At 41.8% G+C, this 16,085-nt stretch overlaps 1 protein-coding gene across 2 annotated transcripts; it reads left to right on the forward strand.

Annotated features, from left to right (window-relative positions):
* Positions 1-577: 577 nt before the first annotated feature.
* Positions 578-12,592, forward strand: pigo (phosphatidylinositol glycan anchor biosynthesis, class O). 2 transcript variants are annotated; one of them, XM_044174392.1, is made up of 11 exons: positions 578-724; positions 1,113-1,591; positions 2,302-2,445; positions 2,726-2,849; positions 3,130-3,289; positions 5,298-5,480; positions 5,647-7,243; positions 7,396-7,599; positions 8,557-8,741; positions 10,161-10,231; positions 10,758-12,592. In XM_044174392.1, the coding sequence occupies exons 2-11, from the start codon at positions 1,114-1,116 to the stop codon at positions 10,885-10,887; spliced, it is 3,276 nt and encodes a 1,091-aa protein (XP_044030327.1). In that variant the 5' UTR covers positions 578-724; position 1,113; the 3' UTR covers positions 10,888-12,592. The 2 variants fall into 2 exon arrangements, with proteins under 2 accessions (XP_044030327.1, XP_044030326.1); XM_044174391.1 differs by having other exon boundaries at positions 642-841.
* Positions 12,593-16,085: the final 3,493 nt, after the last annotated feature.

Here is a 16,085-nt window from a genome sequence, read left to right on the forward strand (position 1 = left end):
CCAGGGTTCATTCCACGGGTGCCAGAATTCAGCTTTTGATTTAATGCCATTATTTGACAGTGTTCCAAAGTACCAAAGGATTTATAGAAACTGCTCACAAAGTTTTGGCAGCAGATGAGAAGACATAAAGGGCATAACGCGCCATAATGGAGATGGGACAGGCTTTACATAGAATGTATTTATTTATTGTTTATTCATTTAATAAAAGATATCCGCTCTAGATTGTTTTTCACAAGATTACAATCCACAGAATACACATCTGTGCCTTCTCCTGCCGCTCTGTTCAGAGGGTGTTTGAGCCCTCTACTTTGCCTTACAGACGGTATGGACACAATAACATGAACAGTTTAAGGCATGTAGTTTTGTTGGCATGGTATTTTATCGCATTTTAAATCAATTTAATGATTTTTGAGTATCCTTGGTAAAGTTCCATTCACCAACGGGGGGGATCCCTTCTTCACTTTTTTAGGATTTACAGACCCGGTTAAGATTTGGTTTCAGAGAAATACTAGCTAGGTTTTATTTTTATAGTGTGTCTCAGTTATTCTGTCCAATGGTTGAAAGCAAGGTGTGCCTGAAAGTCGAACTTCAGGGCAAACATTCTCAACTTATAAGGTGTTACATAGACAAACGTCCGCCCCACATTTCCGCCGGATTGCATGCACGCTGAAGTTCCTAGCTGTCACCGGCCATCTAATCTCATTGTACCGGTGCCCCAATGAAGGTGAGCGTGGTGTCGCGTCGTTCTCTGTTTACCTGATATACCTGTGCCCGTGTTGTTAACGCACACACTCACGTCCGCCCTCCGGCCGAGAGAGGACGAAAACCCGACTGCTACAAGGTCAGTGACAAGAGCGAGGCGAGCTAGACGCGGCTAACAGCGTTAACCGTCTCCTCCTCTTCACGTTAGCTAGTTAATATTACCTGTCACGTCTCAATACCGTGTGCCGTGTTTATTGGTTTAAGAGGAACTTGAGGTTTCTGTCAAGTTACCTGCCAGCATTAGCCTCTCGTGTAGCCGGTGTTACCCATAGATAGCTGCCCCTTTTGACTTTTATTTCTTGGTGTGAAACAAGTGTGCCTGAATTTTAACTGAAACTCTGTTCGTGTAGGATGAAGGGGCTCCCAGTGCTGTCCCTGCTCCTTTGGATTTGTGCGGTGTACTTTGTGGGCATCTACTTGTTTGTGGGTGGATTCCTGCTGGTGAGGCTGGAGGTGAACAGGACCAGTACCTGCGGAGACGTGCTGCAGCCCGGTGAGGAGCCAGTGGACTTCTGCCGCGCCCAGCCGCGTTTCCGCAGGGTTGTCCTCCTCATCATCGACGCCCTCAAGATTGACTTCGCCCGGTTTGACCTCAACAACACGGCGCCCCGACCTTATGAGAACAAGCTGGCTGTGCTGGAGGAGATGGTCTCAGTCAGGCCTTCCCACAGCCGCCTGTACCCTTTTCGTGCTGACCCGCCTACGACCACCATGCAGAGGATCAAGGGATTCACCACTGGCTCCTTGCCTACCTTCGTGGATGTAGGTAATAACTTTGCATCCAGTGCCATCTTGGAGGACAACCTCATTCACCAGTTTGGACAAGTGGGTGAGTAGTTACACAGTTGCAAGTGCTATATAAATAAAGTTTATTATTATAGACAGCTGAGGCGAAGTAGTGACTATCAAAGGGTAAAACACTGCTGCTGCACTGCTGTCTATAGGTTCAAACTTTCAAGCATGTTGATCGTCCAGCCACACCACAGTGAATGACACCAGGACAGGTACTTCCATCAGCTGAAGGCAAAACATCAGCCAGTGACATCACTGATTGGGGTGTGGTCAGAACACCTACTGTATAGACTCATTTGGGATTTTAGCTGAACTGCCAGAGCAAAGAAACGTCAAGGGCTTAAGATGTATGTGTAAGTAAGGAAGAATACACCTCTGCTACAGTATCATAAGATAATCTTTCATGACAACGGTGCCAGTATATTAATAATATATTGTAACAGTCTGATATAACACAATATTGAATAAGACAAACTATGAATAAGACATTGAACTTCATAATTTCCAAGAGTTGGAAAGTCTGGAAAAGCAGGAACAGGAGGTGTCCTTTATTTTTTTGAGATGCTGATGTTGGCCCACTGTTATCTCACATTTTATGTTACTTGTTGTGAAAACTCATCATCTAGAGAGTTATGCCAACATCATGCTTAATCACACCCCCAAACCTTCAAGTCCAGTGTAAAAATAAGGTGAAAATGTGTTTGAATAAACTAATGCTGTTGCCTGATTTTGTGTATCTCCTCACAGGCAAACGAGTGGTGTTCATGGGCGATGACACGTGGGAGAGTCTTTTTCCTAAGAAGTTCCACCGCTCTCTGCCCTTCCCTTCTTTCAATGTCAAGGATCTGCACACTGTGGACAGTGGGATCCTCCAGCACCTCTACACAACTAGTGTGTATTTACTTAATATGGTTTTATTGTACCATGATAGTTTACATTTTAACATGCATTATGTGCTGGCTACAGTGAGAAAGAAACAATTAACTCCTGGCGAAACAGTACTTTTACTGGTGAGCTATGCAAGACCATAAGCAATTGACATATTGTTAATGGTATGCAAAGTAGAATTACACAACTGGGTACACTGCTGTATTCTATACTTCTGTACTCTTCTTGTATTGTACTTGTGCTTCACATGTCTCCATCTCTCATTTGCTGTTGGTTTTTACAGTGGTGGGGGATGACTGGGATGTCCTGGTTGCTCATTTCCTTGGAGTGGATCACTGTGGTCACAGGTTTGGTCCCGACCACCCTGCCATGGGCGACAAGCTCACCCAGATGAATGGAGTCATCAGGTCAGACAACAGCACAGCTGCTACAAGCTTGTTTCACAGCGCACCCCCCCCCCCCAGCTGCAGTCACCATTAGTGCTGTCATAGTGCACCGGTAGTACTGTAGATATGGCATTTCACTTAGTAACACTGTTATTGTACTTGAGTAAAAACTGCAATGATGCAGAATGCACAAGTCTTAATACATGTTTAATTAATAATCAAACATTACATTTTTAATTGCAGGAACCCTAATTAATCTCTTTGTGAATCCCCTCTGACCATATTGATCCTTTTCCTCCAGGTCTGTGATTGACCGTCTGCAGAACGACACCCTCTTGGTGGTGATGGGAGATCATGGGATGACAGACACCGGAGATCATGGGGGAGAAAGTCAGAAGGAGACCGATGCTGCTATCTTCCTCTACAGTCCTTCCCCTCTGTTTCCCCGACCGCCGTCCCAGGTCGGTAGAGGAGCCACCTTTTTAATAGTCAGTTTTTAACATGAGATCATTAATACAGTCATGTGAAGGAAGGACATGCAAAAGAACATTTTATTTTGTGGTCAACAAACTCAGCAGGATGAATTTATAGCCAACTAATCACTCTGAAGTTAGGCATTTTGTGCATTTTGAACTAGGCTGTACTGAAGAGAGGCTTGAGGGAAAGGAGAAGACAAAGGGATAAAGACAAATGTAAAAGATCTTTTTAGTTGATTTCTTTCAGTGTTCATGTAGAACACAGACCTGTAGCATTAGTCTAATTTACAGTTTTTTCATGAGGACATATTTTAGATGAATGATGATAATGAACCTACCTTGACTTGGGTTGTACTTCATTTATACGTTGCTTTGGACAAAAGCATCTGCCAAACGAATGAATGTAAATGTAACCTACAGTATTTAAGACTGCTTTCTACCACCGTTCTATTATCCTTAGTAGCTTATATCAAATATAAAAACAATAGAAACATAGTGTACTGTGTAAAAACCAAACAATAACAAGCCTAATGAAATTACAGTTCTAGCCCGCTATTGGAGTGGATAAAGTAATATACTTACAGTTAAGAAATAAAGGGTTCATAACCAGTTCTGCAAAGTCTTAATTAAGACTTGGTAAAGACTTAAGACCCTCAATAACCACACAGTCTTGAAAAACGTAGTTCTATGAATTAATAAGAATGAACAGTAATGATAAAAAAGTGTAACAGAATAGTAAGACATAGTAAATGATAATAGGGCCAGTCTTGGCTCAGTTAGACTAATTTTGCTGATTGTCACATTCAACATCAGACTTTCCTGTTTTGTCTCTGCTAAATGCCGCATTCCAGTAGTCAGTTAACTAGATGTAAATGAAATGCAGAGTAAAAGATAAGCACTGTTAACAGAACAGACTCATTATATTCCATTCATAACTGGCAGAAACAAACCTTTTGACAAATGAGCTAATAAGGAACCAGAAGAAAATGATGTCATGATATCTTGTAACTACTTGCTTCCATCTCTTTGCGTGTTTTTATTTCTTTTTGTTTTATCAGCAAATATCCATTTACATTGTGTTAATCTCGCCAAAATCAGCAGTGTTTGCTGTGTTATGAATATGAAACATGGCATGTGCATGGGCTGTGCAGTTACCTGAATCCACTAAATTGATGCTGACAGGTGGTCTCCGCCTTCTCTGGGATAAAAATTGGTCTCACAATAGAAAAGTGAACCTCACCGCTGATTTCCATAATTGCAGTGTAATTGGAGCGTTACATAATACATTGCTGAAAATACACAGAAATAGCAGTGCTACAAGGAAAGAGACATGACGTCCTATTAGACACTGAGACACTCTTATTCACCAGTTATTTTTCACAAGGAGTGAACAAATCCACCAATCTAAATAATTGAACTTAATAAATGCCACTGCAGTGGTGGCTGAGCGAACTGAGTCATTTAATCAGAATATGCGTGTAGTTCAGGAACTACATAAAATTTCTGAAAACAAAATCTCAATTTTCATCCTTAGCTAATTACAATTTACAGACGACTAACAAAAAGTTGCTGTCTTTAAGTCTCACAGGAAGAAATCTATTGAAAGTAAAATCGTTTTTAAAAAAAAAAAAATTCTATTTATTTTACTAGTCCTCTTAACTAGGGCTTGGTAACAAGCAGCCGTATAAGAGCTAGAGATGCCTAAATAAAATGTCGTCTATAGGAATGCACCAATATATTGTTTGGCCAATATTCGCTTTGGCGACTGCTATCGGCCTGTCTGCAAATAGGATGACATTCACCGATGGCAGTAGCCGATGTTTATCTGTTGAGCCATTTTTCTTTCAAAAATGACGTAGTCTCACAAAAAATTGTTTGGCATTTCCTCATTAGACATCTTATGAAATGTCAGAACAGCCCTTTTAAATCAGAGATAAATAAGTAAATAAGTAGTAATCTAACACAGCAGGGTTTTATTTTCTCATGTTTGTAGAGTGATCCGGACGTGGTGCCCCAGACAGACCTGGTGCCCACCCTGGCTCTGCTGCTGGGGGTTCCCATCCCGTACAGCAGTGTGGGGCAGGTTCTCTTGCCTTTATTCCCTCCTCATGGGCAGACAGAGGGTGCAGTTGGAGGTCTCAGCCAGCTGGAGGCACTGTGGATCAATGCAAAACAGGTACTTTGCTCAGTTAGGAGCTGTCCAGCACAGTTTTTTAATGTCTCCACACAGAAAAAGCTTCAGACTTCCCATATCCTGGCGCATGTTCAATAATTGTGTGATTATTATTATTTTTTCCCCTGTGTATTTAATTTCATCTCATGTGACCATTGTGTTCCTGAAGGTGAACCGCTTCCTGGAGACTTACTCTGGCATGGCCAAAGACATCCCACCAGAGAGCCTCTCTCAGCTGAAGGATGAATTCTCCCGCCTCTCCTCTGAGTACCTCACCGCGGTTAGAGAGGGTCGGTCACCCTCCCCACAGCTGGCCGCCTCCCTGCAGGCCTACCTCACCTCTGTTAGAGACACCTGCCGATCTACCTGGGCTCGATTCAACCCACTCAAGATGGCAGCAGGTTTAGCCATACTGGCATTTGCCTGCTTGATGTGTTTCGTCCTGTCTGAGCTGTCCCTTGCGCTGATCAGGGAGAATGGTCGCGGCCTGAAGGCCCCGGTTGTCGTGGCACTGACAGCGGGGGTTTGTGTGGCTGCTGGTCAGCTGCTCACACAGGGCTACATCGAGTTAGCGTGGTGCCTGGCAGCCGCTGCCCTCAGCTCTGAACTTCTCTTTCTCTGGAGAGCTCGTCGATCCAGAACCATTACTGTGGCAAAGAACGGATCTAAAGCTCCAAAGTGTGCTAGCTGGCTGACCCCACGCCACCTCCTCGTTCCCCCTCTCTTGGTGCCACTGCTCCGCTGTGCCTCTCTTCTCTCAGATAGCTATGTGATCGCTGAAGGCCGTGCGGTGACCTTTCTGGTGTTCTCTCTGGCTCTCTATATTCCCATCCACCTCAACTGGGATGGCCTGCTCCTACCCCCCAGCCATGACCCTCTGAAGTCTGCAGGGCTGCTGCCTTCTGCAGCCTTGTCCCCATCAACTGTAAGGAAAGAAAGCAGCACCCTGCTAGCCTGCTTAGGACTTCTTGTTGGTAGCCTCTACCTCTCCCTCTCCTTCCATGGCTGTCGGGAAGAACAGGGCTCCTGCCAGCCGTCCCCGTTCCTTTCTCCTCTTTCCCGGTTGCAGGACACGCAGCTGAAGAACCTCCACTACATCCTCTCTGTCTGCTCCCTGGGCTTGTGGACGTATCTGCTGAGACGCTGCCTCCGCCACTACGGTAACCTCAACTCCTCGGGTGGGACGGTGTTCACAGCCCGCTGGATCTTCCCACTGCTGTCTGTGTGCCTGGGGCTCCACTGGGCTGTTAGTGCCACTCCAGAGGACAGCTTTAGGAATCTGGCCGAGCTGATCAGCCTAGCCCAGCTGGCCCTCCCCAGGGCCGCCTTCTGTCTCCTGGGACTTGGGCTGTTCCTGATCTGCCTAGATCCTCTCACTGTGTTCGTGAAGACCAGGGCTGCAGCTTCATCCAGAGGTTCGTCGCTACCCCCGCCCAGCTACCGAGCGAGCACCGGCATCAGCCCCCAAGCTGAGCTGCACCACCTCATCCCCCAGATCTACCAGCGCATGCGTCGTTCCCTGGACGACGGAGAGCTGAGCGGGGGCAATGAGGTGGACAGCAGGCCCGCTGTGAAGGCCTACGGATTGGGAACTGTCTACTCTGCCCCTTTGCTGCTGTTTTGTGGCCTGCTGGGAATTGGCCTGCTGCTGCTGCATCCAGAGGGCATGGCTTTGTCTTTCCTCCTGCTGCTGCTTGAAATGGGAGCTCTGTTGCACATTCACGCTTCCTCCACTACCCTCAGCAGCCTGAATGATACATATTCTGGTGAGAGTCTCAGAATCACACATCTTTAAATGTGTAGTTTGTTTGCCCCTTATGACGTGGTCTAGCTCCTTTTTTATTTTTTATTTTATTTTATTTTTAAATATCAAAAAAAACAAACAAACTGCTCACCCACCTCTCATTGTTTCCCTCAGGTGGCTTTAATGTGCCCTGGACTCCAGTAGTGCTGTGGTCCCTGGCTGCCACCCAGTTTTTCCATGCCACAGGTCACCTTCCCACCTTCCCCTCCATCCAGTGGGGCGCTGCCTTCGTGGGATTCCCTGATGGACACACAGGCACCATACTGCCCGCCTCACTGGTTACTCTCAACACTTTTGCCTCACACATCTTGTTTGCAGGTAGTTATTAACAGAGAAGCAGCAATAAATGGATTAGTGAGTTTAATATGATTTAAAAAAATCATGATCCTTTTAAAAAAAAATAGGCTGTTGCATCTGCAGAAGTAATAGGATTCAGCTGGGACAAAAGACAAGGTACATTATAAACAAGAATTAGAATATACAATAAGCAATAGAAAAATAATATATATATATATATTTCTTCAAGAAAGGGAATGGACTCCTCCCAATATTTTGACTACATGGCTAATGCATATTTGTTATTTACAACAGAATAATAATAGAACAAAATAAAATCATAGTCTATTAGCATATATAAATATAACATATGTAAATGTCATTGTGAACTTGATAAAATACAACCATAATGTGAAAATTCATTTTTAAGATACAATTAAGATGAAATTTAAGAATTCACTGTTTTACACTTTTTTACAAGTGTATCAAATGATGCACAAGAAATCAAGGATTTTCTATTTGGTGTAAAGGTGCAATCTTGGCACTGAGGGTATTAATGTGTCAAGTGTCATAATAAATACTGTCCAATGATTAAAATCTATTAAAGGCAAACTTAAAGTGAAGTATTTGGGAACATTAGAGTTCTATTTGCTAAAAAAGTTTTTTCTTAAACTTGTTATTACATATACAGTAAGTCAGTCTGATGCTTGGTCCCCAAAAACTTAAACAAACAGAACATGCTATCATGCAACAGAGCTATTTAAACTCTCATGTACTTAAGTTTAGTACCAAGTTAGTTGCAGTTAGTTATTCATTTTTTGTTATAACAATAAAATCCACTCACAAAAGTAGATATTGCGCAGGGGAAATATAAAAACTGAGAGCAAATGAAATTCATCTAAAAAGAAATGAAATCAGACAAAGCAGCTAATTTGTCAACTCAGTGCTAGAAATGAACCTGTGACTCGCTGATTTGTATTTGTGTCTCATTGTCTTCAGTGGGTTGTCCGTTGCTGCTGTTCTGGCCCCTGGTGTGTGAGGTGCGTGGGAGCAGGGGAGGAAAAGCATGTGGGGAAGAAGGAGAGGACGCTGTGATGGAGATGAGACTGAGAGAACACCCCCAGCAGTTCAGCTCTGCTCTTCTACAACTCTCAACACGCTACCTCTTGATTCACGGAGCACAGGTACGTTGTTTGATCGGTCTGTATAGATCCACATACGAGAGTAGCAAAAATATCAAGTTACCAGTTAAAGGTGTAAGCAATCTAATCCAATACACTTTTTGTCAAATTCAGCGAATATCTCCTCGCGGTCCGCTAGCTGTTCGTTCTGTGTGTGCGCTGAAAAAAACCCGGCGTTTGTACGCAGCACTGGCCCCGTAAATGAGAAACAAACAAAGTGGCTCGGACTGGGCCGCACAGACTATTCCAGCCAATCAGCAACAGGTGGCGTTGGTGCTCGTGCAGAGGACACGGAAAAAGAAAGTGGGGGTTTATGACCAGATATGAGCAAAAAGCCGCGTTAACATGAGGGTTTCCAACGGTGGAGAGACCTCCGAGAGATGAAAGGCATCGAGATGGATGGTGAAATGAGGTTGCTCAGTTTCTGCTTGACAGGTGGGTAACATAAGTGTTGCTATGTTTCACAGAACCAATAGGTCAGTATTGTTTTGTCTCATTTGCTAATGTTTGATTTGTCTGTCAGGTAACGTTAAATTATTACCCACGGACATTCAGCTTACTTTCTAGTTTGCCAAGATATGCTGCTGTTGTGATGTTAGCTATAGTAGCAGTAGAGTTGTGAGTATCGCTGTCTGGACGGTGTGCTGGCTGGGAAACCGTCTCGTCCTCTCTGCATGTTAGCTTCGCAGCAGCAACTGTAGCGTCAGGTTGCAAACTTACTACATTAGTTACATTACTTGCTGTGTCGTTGTTCGCTTTATATCATAATATTTGTCCGTACAACGTTTGCGAAGGGTTTTATAGCCACAAAGACCTAAAAACACAAGTTTGCTAGCACAGTGGGATTATTTGGATTGATGCATACTTCAAAATGCTATGCTAGGTAACGTTACCTTCCTTGTTAGTTTGGCTACAAACCTTCGGCCCTGTCTTCAGTCACTGTTGTTTTGTTAAAGCAATCTAAACAACTAACTCGCTATTTTACTCTATTGTGTTTTGGATGCTGTTTGTGTGCTTGCATGTCGTTCGTTTGACGTTTTATATTATAATGTTTGTTTTGCTTCAACAACCCTCGGGCAGCAGGCGCTCTGGATGCCGCCATATTGCCCAGTTGTTAGTGTCGTTGCCCTGGCAATGCACGTCTATGACTTTGGGGGGCAGAGCTTCTGAAAGACACTGAAGGGAGGGGTGCATTTGGTTGGCTGTTGAAATAACAATCTTTCTCCAGAATCGCTTACCCCACCTTTTAACTGTTTGTTTGGTCACCAATCTAAAACATTTAGTTCAATTTAGGAACCTATGACCTGGGATTCAATTTTTGTGGTATTTTTTTTGCTTGCTTTATTTCTTTTGTTCATTCCCCCCATTCCATGTCTATCAGTATCACAGCACTCCAGTCAGTATCTGTGCATCTCTTCACAGCTCTTTGCTTCAGTCTGTGCAGCTGCTATCCTCAGGAGACACCTAATGGTGTGGAAGGTTTTCGCACCCAAGTAAGTGCCTGAATGGATTTTCCAGCTCACACAAACTCACTAACCGTAAAGGCTTTTGAGGATATGGACACGGTTTAACTGCCTACCACTTCCTCTGTCCAGGCTGTTCATTGGTGAAGGTCTGCTTTTCTGTAGGCGTATGTAAGATATACCTATTTACATCTGCTTATCTTAAAGGAGGAATACTTTCATTTTTGTATTAATGTTATTGTGCTTGTCATTCCCAGTCCAGTGAATATTAGTGAATGCTTGTGAACATGGACTGTTTCTTTAAAAAAAATCATATTTTGAATAAAAATGTTAATTTATAGAACTTCAAAAAAATTGTGTTTGGTCTTGGAGCTGCATTTTATAATTGCTAATCTATACGGTTATATTATGTGTTGAGATGTACTATATTGTCATTGTTATGTAGGTGTATTGCACAGCCACTAGTAAAAGTACACAGCTTGTTGGAGATGATAGAATTTTTAAATTACAATCAATCCCACCCACCATTACAGAGTCCTCTGTTTTCTCCTTGCAGGTTAATGTTTGAGGCCTCAGGGTTCCTGGTGAGCAGCGTATCTCTGCTGCTCGGGGTCACATTAGTGCTGAGAGTAGACGTGGCCGTGGGCCGCTGGTTTAAGAGACTTATCCCAGATGCATCCAGGTAGCGACGACACTGCTGCTGCTGCTTTACCACAGAAGCCCACCAGAGCTCACTGTGCCACAGAGAAAATGGACATGGTGGTCACTGTAAAGTTTTTTATATAAAAACATTGCCATCGGTGTCTTGCATAAGGATCCCTACAAACATGTCATGTGAGGGCTATGTTGTGCATTACTGACACTGAGGCCCGCATCCTTTTTAGCCAGAGGGACATCAAATGTTGAACTCTGAGCTTCTGGACTCACAGTGAAGATGTGCGGGGGTTTTTTGGGGTTGTTTTTTTTTTTTTACAGTGATGAGATGAATCTTGTAAACCACCTCACTCAGCTGATGAGGTTGAAGGCTTTTGGAGTTCAGAGTTTTAGAGAGAGAACAACAGTTTCTGAATGTTTCTCCTAAAAGTCTTGTTTTCTAACTTACAGTATGAATGAAACCTTCCAAGCTCTCCGAGCCAGACAGTCTTGCAAGTGGTTCATAGTGCAGCAGTCAAAAAGCTTCACTAAATACACACAGTAAACCGTTTACATTAGCTGCTTGGCTGTCACAGCTGACTAGCAACTTCAGCATTTAAACTAAATTGGCCTTTGAGGTTTTTTTTTCCCACTTCATAACTGAGGCTGACATATACGTGTATGTGCAACAGACTGGCTGACTGCCTTTAATGTTATGGAGAGAAAAACGAAAGGAGAAAAAAAAGTGACAGTGAAATTTACACTGATGCCATTTCCTGATCCTTTCCCACAGTGATCTACAATTAATGAGCAGGTGAAGGTTCAGTGTTCTTACTGCAGAAACTGAATCTGTGACTCTTCAGCTACAGGATGACCACTTTAAAGTCAGTCTGCCACCCAGTGTCTGGAGCTACTTCATGATCAATCTGCAAGCTGGTCTACTCTGTTTGGTGAAATCCATCCAAGTGCATTACAGCATGTCTGTCATCTTAAGTGTCTGCTGGAGGAACTTTTCCATTTTATTTTTTTTGGTATGTTTTGTATTTTCAAGATGTTGAAATAACCAGTGCGTCTGGTTACTGCCAGTTCATATATAATTAGTGTGTGGTTAGTTTTGTTTGTTTTGTTTTTTTTGTTTTTTTACACAGTTTCAGGTTCTTAATCTGTCACGGTCTTTTTTGGGGGTGGGTGGGTGCTGATTCCTAACTCTAATGTCTATTTATAATTCAGATTTTTCTTAATCACTGACGATACGTTTTTTTAATCTCAAATGATTTTTTTTTTCATAATTAGACCTCGTACACCTTTTTTCCCTGGAATAGGTGCCTAGCTTTAAGTAATGCCTTATTTTTTGTGTACAGTGTCATTAAATTGACAGGGTCATTCAATCCAGGACCTCCAGGAACACTGTCAGTTAATTTATTTCTGCAGGACATCTGAGTCAGTGTCTGGTGTAAGATCTGTTACTGTTCTGCAGCTGTAGTCAACAGCTAAAGCTCATTAGCTAATGCATGATATCGAAGGGATGTTGAGCTCAGGTTGAATTATCTACAATGCAATAGTACTGCATTTCTCAGGCTGTTGTATGGGAGTGAGTGGTCATTTAGTGCGGCTGCTGACATCAGCCCAAGTGATGGTTCGGCTAGGTTGTATGATGAAGGGACACTTTGTTTCTGTTCTAAAATGTTTAATATATAACTGATTAATTAAGATGATTTTACTTTCTGTGAAAAAATGTAATAAAACTTTTACATGACATCTTGGCCTCACAATATTTTATATTTATCAATATAAATAAATATCCAGATTAGTCGGAATTTATTCCCTGTTGTGATTTATGTTTCAACTTTAAGATTAGCAGTGCAAACTATTTATACCATGCATAAAAGTAGTATTTAATGTTTGTTTATTGATCCAAGGACTTGATGGAGGAGTTTTTATTGCCCATCAGTCAAGGTGCTTCATTCATTATTCACCGGGGCTTTCCACATTTTCAGTTCCCATAAATCTGTAAGTTGTCAAACATCTCACATGTACAAACAGGCAAAGGACACGATTCAATTCAAGAAGCTCTCTGTTCTTGCCTCAGCCTGTCTATAAAAGGAACGGCTCAAATTCTGTTTCTTACATCAGAGATTAAGGCACACCGTGATCTTTCCGTGTAGAAACTGCAAAGAGAAGCTTCACTTCAGGTCCACCAGGAGGTCACGTGCCTCCAAATCAGTTATGAACGATGGATTGTTATTTCAGATGCTCATTTTCATTCATCTACTTCATTCATATGGGTAAACTGAAACATGACACTTTCTGATGATAGAGAAAATGGGCCACCACAGGGGGAATGAGCTGCAAATTAAAAACCTGTTTTTCCCAGTAAATATATTTTACTTGTATTAAAGACTCCTGACCAGCTTTGAGATAAAGAATGAAACTCAAATTGAATTCAAATTAGTTTTGTTACACATATCTGATTTTTACCCTTTAAATGCAAATTACAGAATATAAATTGAAATCCAGAAATCTAAGTACCTGCCAAAGTAACAGGTCTTTCAAGCCACCACAGATACTGTATATTATGGTTAATTTGTGCTACAGAGGGTGTGAAAATCTCTCTGCACCTGAAAACTTATTTTTACTTGTGTCCTATCTCTTACCCTTTGGAGACAATCACACTGGGGACAAGTGTTCACTTGTCTGGAGAATGGGATGGATGGATATGCGGGTGTGTTTAAATGAGATCAAGTCTTTGCTGATAAGCAAATAAAAGCAATGCCTTCTGGGTTTAGATGCCTCCTGAACACTAAGCATCAAAATGTACTTTATTACCTTGGTCACCTAGGCTTTTATTCTAATTGTATAGTAAATCAGATAATTGAAAGAACTAAACAGAGTACTAGATTACACCCCCGCCCCCAAAGCAGCTGGCTGAATTCACAATGGTGGCCTCAAGCTTTACAGGCCAGACACTTTTGATTTCTCTCTGTCTATCTCTCTGTCTATCTGTTTGTCTGTCTGTCTAGCTTTGAATCTGACAGCTAAATTTAAAGGAGTCAGCTGTTACGATTCAGATGTTGGGGATTCGGGTGGTACCTGCCTGTCTCATCTCTCTCTCTCTGCAAGTGATGGCAGTAAGCTTTTTGTGCTTTTGGCAGACTGACACCTCCGATTGGTCAGTCCCAACCTGTCGCTCATTTCACCATCATGGACACTGCAGCTAAGAGGCAATTGTCACGGCAGCGACAGAGCCTCAGGCTATTATTGCCATAGTGACATAGAGCTTTACCTCTTAGTGAGACCCCCCCCCCATTTGACGCATAGCAGACTCATAAATATAAGGATGTGGTCCATCATATGCATATGAATATACATTTACAACCTCTTCAGTGTCAAAGCTATATCATTGGGATCCATATTGAACAAGTGTATTTTCACATCTTGTAGTCATTTGTGCTAGAAGGGGGTGCCACAGCATCAACTGACTGGACTTTTAAATTTTGAAGAAAGTCTCTTAAAAACCGTTTCCTTCTCAGGTAAATGTTACTGCCATATAAAACTGTGTTATTTGAATAAACTTTGTTATCACTGTGGAGAAAATCCAATTTCTTTGCAGGAGGAAATTCATGCCAAACATAGAAGATAAAAAAAAATCTTAGGAATGTGTTTTCACTCTAAACATTTTGAAACAGGGAATTGGCTGCTAAGATATTCCTTTGCAACTCATTTTATTATTACTTAATGATAGTTTTTGGTGCACAGTTGATTGCGAAGCAACATAAGTTGCTGGATACCACCACATAAGCTTCCTGTTGGATGAATGGTTACAGCTGTTGCAAAATGTGATAATGGAACTCTCTACTAAGGCTAAAGCTTCAAAGATAAAAACGTAGGAAGAAACTGCTTCAGCGATTATGTCCCAGCTCACGACATGAATTCCATAGATTGTATTCAGACAATAAGATGCGATTAATAGTTCTCTTTGTTTTGCCTGCATCCCTCATGCTTTATGTTACATGCTGTTACTATACTGTTTTGTTACTAAATGTTAAAACTGAGGTCAGCGGTTCACTGGATATGTTGTGTTTGTGTTGTATTGAGTACAAAAAAAGAGTTTAAAAAAGTGCGTTTTCATACGGTGTGTTTCGATATGTCATTTGCATTAGGAATGCCACTATCTATAATTATCTATATAAAAATAAGTGGTTCTGGCCATATAAAAAACAGTTTGAAGCTTTGGATCTCTTATTATTTTGGATGTGAAACACCATTATGACTGCGAAGCTGTGGAGCAGATTGCCAAGCTTTCATTCAAAGCATCAGTACCTCTCTAATTGCTCATCATTATCAGATGAGCAGCCCTTTGGACAACAATCCCCACTTTTCAGCTTGCATCAACTATTAAAGTCAGACCAATTTGTATTATGGAGATGGAAAATCTGCCGTCTGATGTTTGTGCTCTGAGTTCAGTGAGAATGGCTCGATCTTTCCACAGGGGACTGTGTGAACATAAAATTGTTTTGATGATATCCATCATCACTTTCTGTAGCTCCTTCGATGAGAATGAATAGGGTGCATACATTAGGCTACACCACTAACTAAGGCTCAGTTACTGGATCTGTGAAGGCAAACTTTGAGTCCACAAACTTGGCCTCTGAAAAATGCCAATCAGGTTAGCTGGAGTTAAGTGAACAACCTGTTTCAGAAAAAGTGGAATAAGGCCTCTAATCTGATTTTTTTTTCCAACCAGGGTCTCTCTCAACACACACAAAATGAGATTTACCTTTCATCTGGTTTTCTGGCAGAATATTTAACAGCAACCAAGTCAAAAGTTAGTTGATATAGATAGGAAGTAAAGTAAAAGCCAAAGCCAACGATTCTCTTAAATGTTTTCTTCTCTTGTGTAGGCTACTTGTGTAGGCTACTTGTGTAAAAGCAATACCAGGAGGAAAAATACTACTATACTATACTATATTACAAGTAGTTAGTCCTACATTCTACATGTTACAATAAATAAATCAAGTATTTCCAGTAAAATGTAGGTATTCAAGTGTAGAAATCTCCATCTCTTTTGTTGTGCATCCCCAGAATTTCAGAGTTGTCCTAAAAGCTTACATTGGAGGTGAACATTTTTATGTGGCTATAAAAGTGATTATTTTATTAACTTATGTTCTCTAATGTTGTGAGACTATATAACTAGCAAAAATAACTAAGCAATAAAACACGCCCTTGCTTAATTCAAGCAAATGGGCTGCTA

The sequence above is a fragment of the Siniperca chuatsi genome, linkage group LG18, assembly GCF_020085105.1.
Source record: "Siniperca chuatsi isolate FFG_IHB_CAS linkage group LG18, ASM2008510v1, whole genome shotgun sequence".
Taxonomy (NCBI): Eukaryota; Metazoa; Chordata; class Actinopteri; order Centrarchiformes; family Sinipercidae; genus Siniperca; species Siniperca chuatsi.

Excerpts from the sequence above, each read along its gene's own strand:
- pigo (XM_044174392.1), top strand. The coding sequence starts at position 1,114 with ATGAAGGGGCTCCCAGTGCTGTCCCTGCTCCTTTGGATTTGTGCGGTG. Across the intron at positions 8,742-10,160 it reads TCTTGATTCACGGAGCACAG|CTCTTTGCTTCAGTCTGTGC; the intron begins GTACGTTGTTTG and ends ATCTCTTCACAG. Across the intron at positions 10,232-10,757 it reads TGGAAGGTTTTCGCACCCAA|GTTAATGTTTGAGGCCTCAG; the intron begins GTAAGTGCCTGA and ends TTCTCCTTGCAG.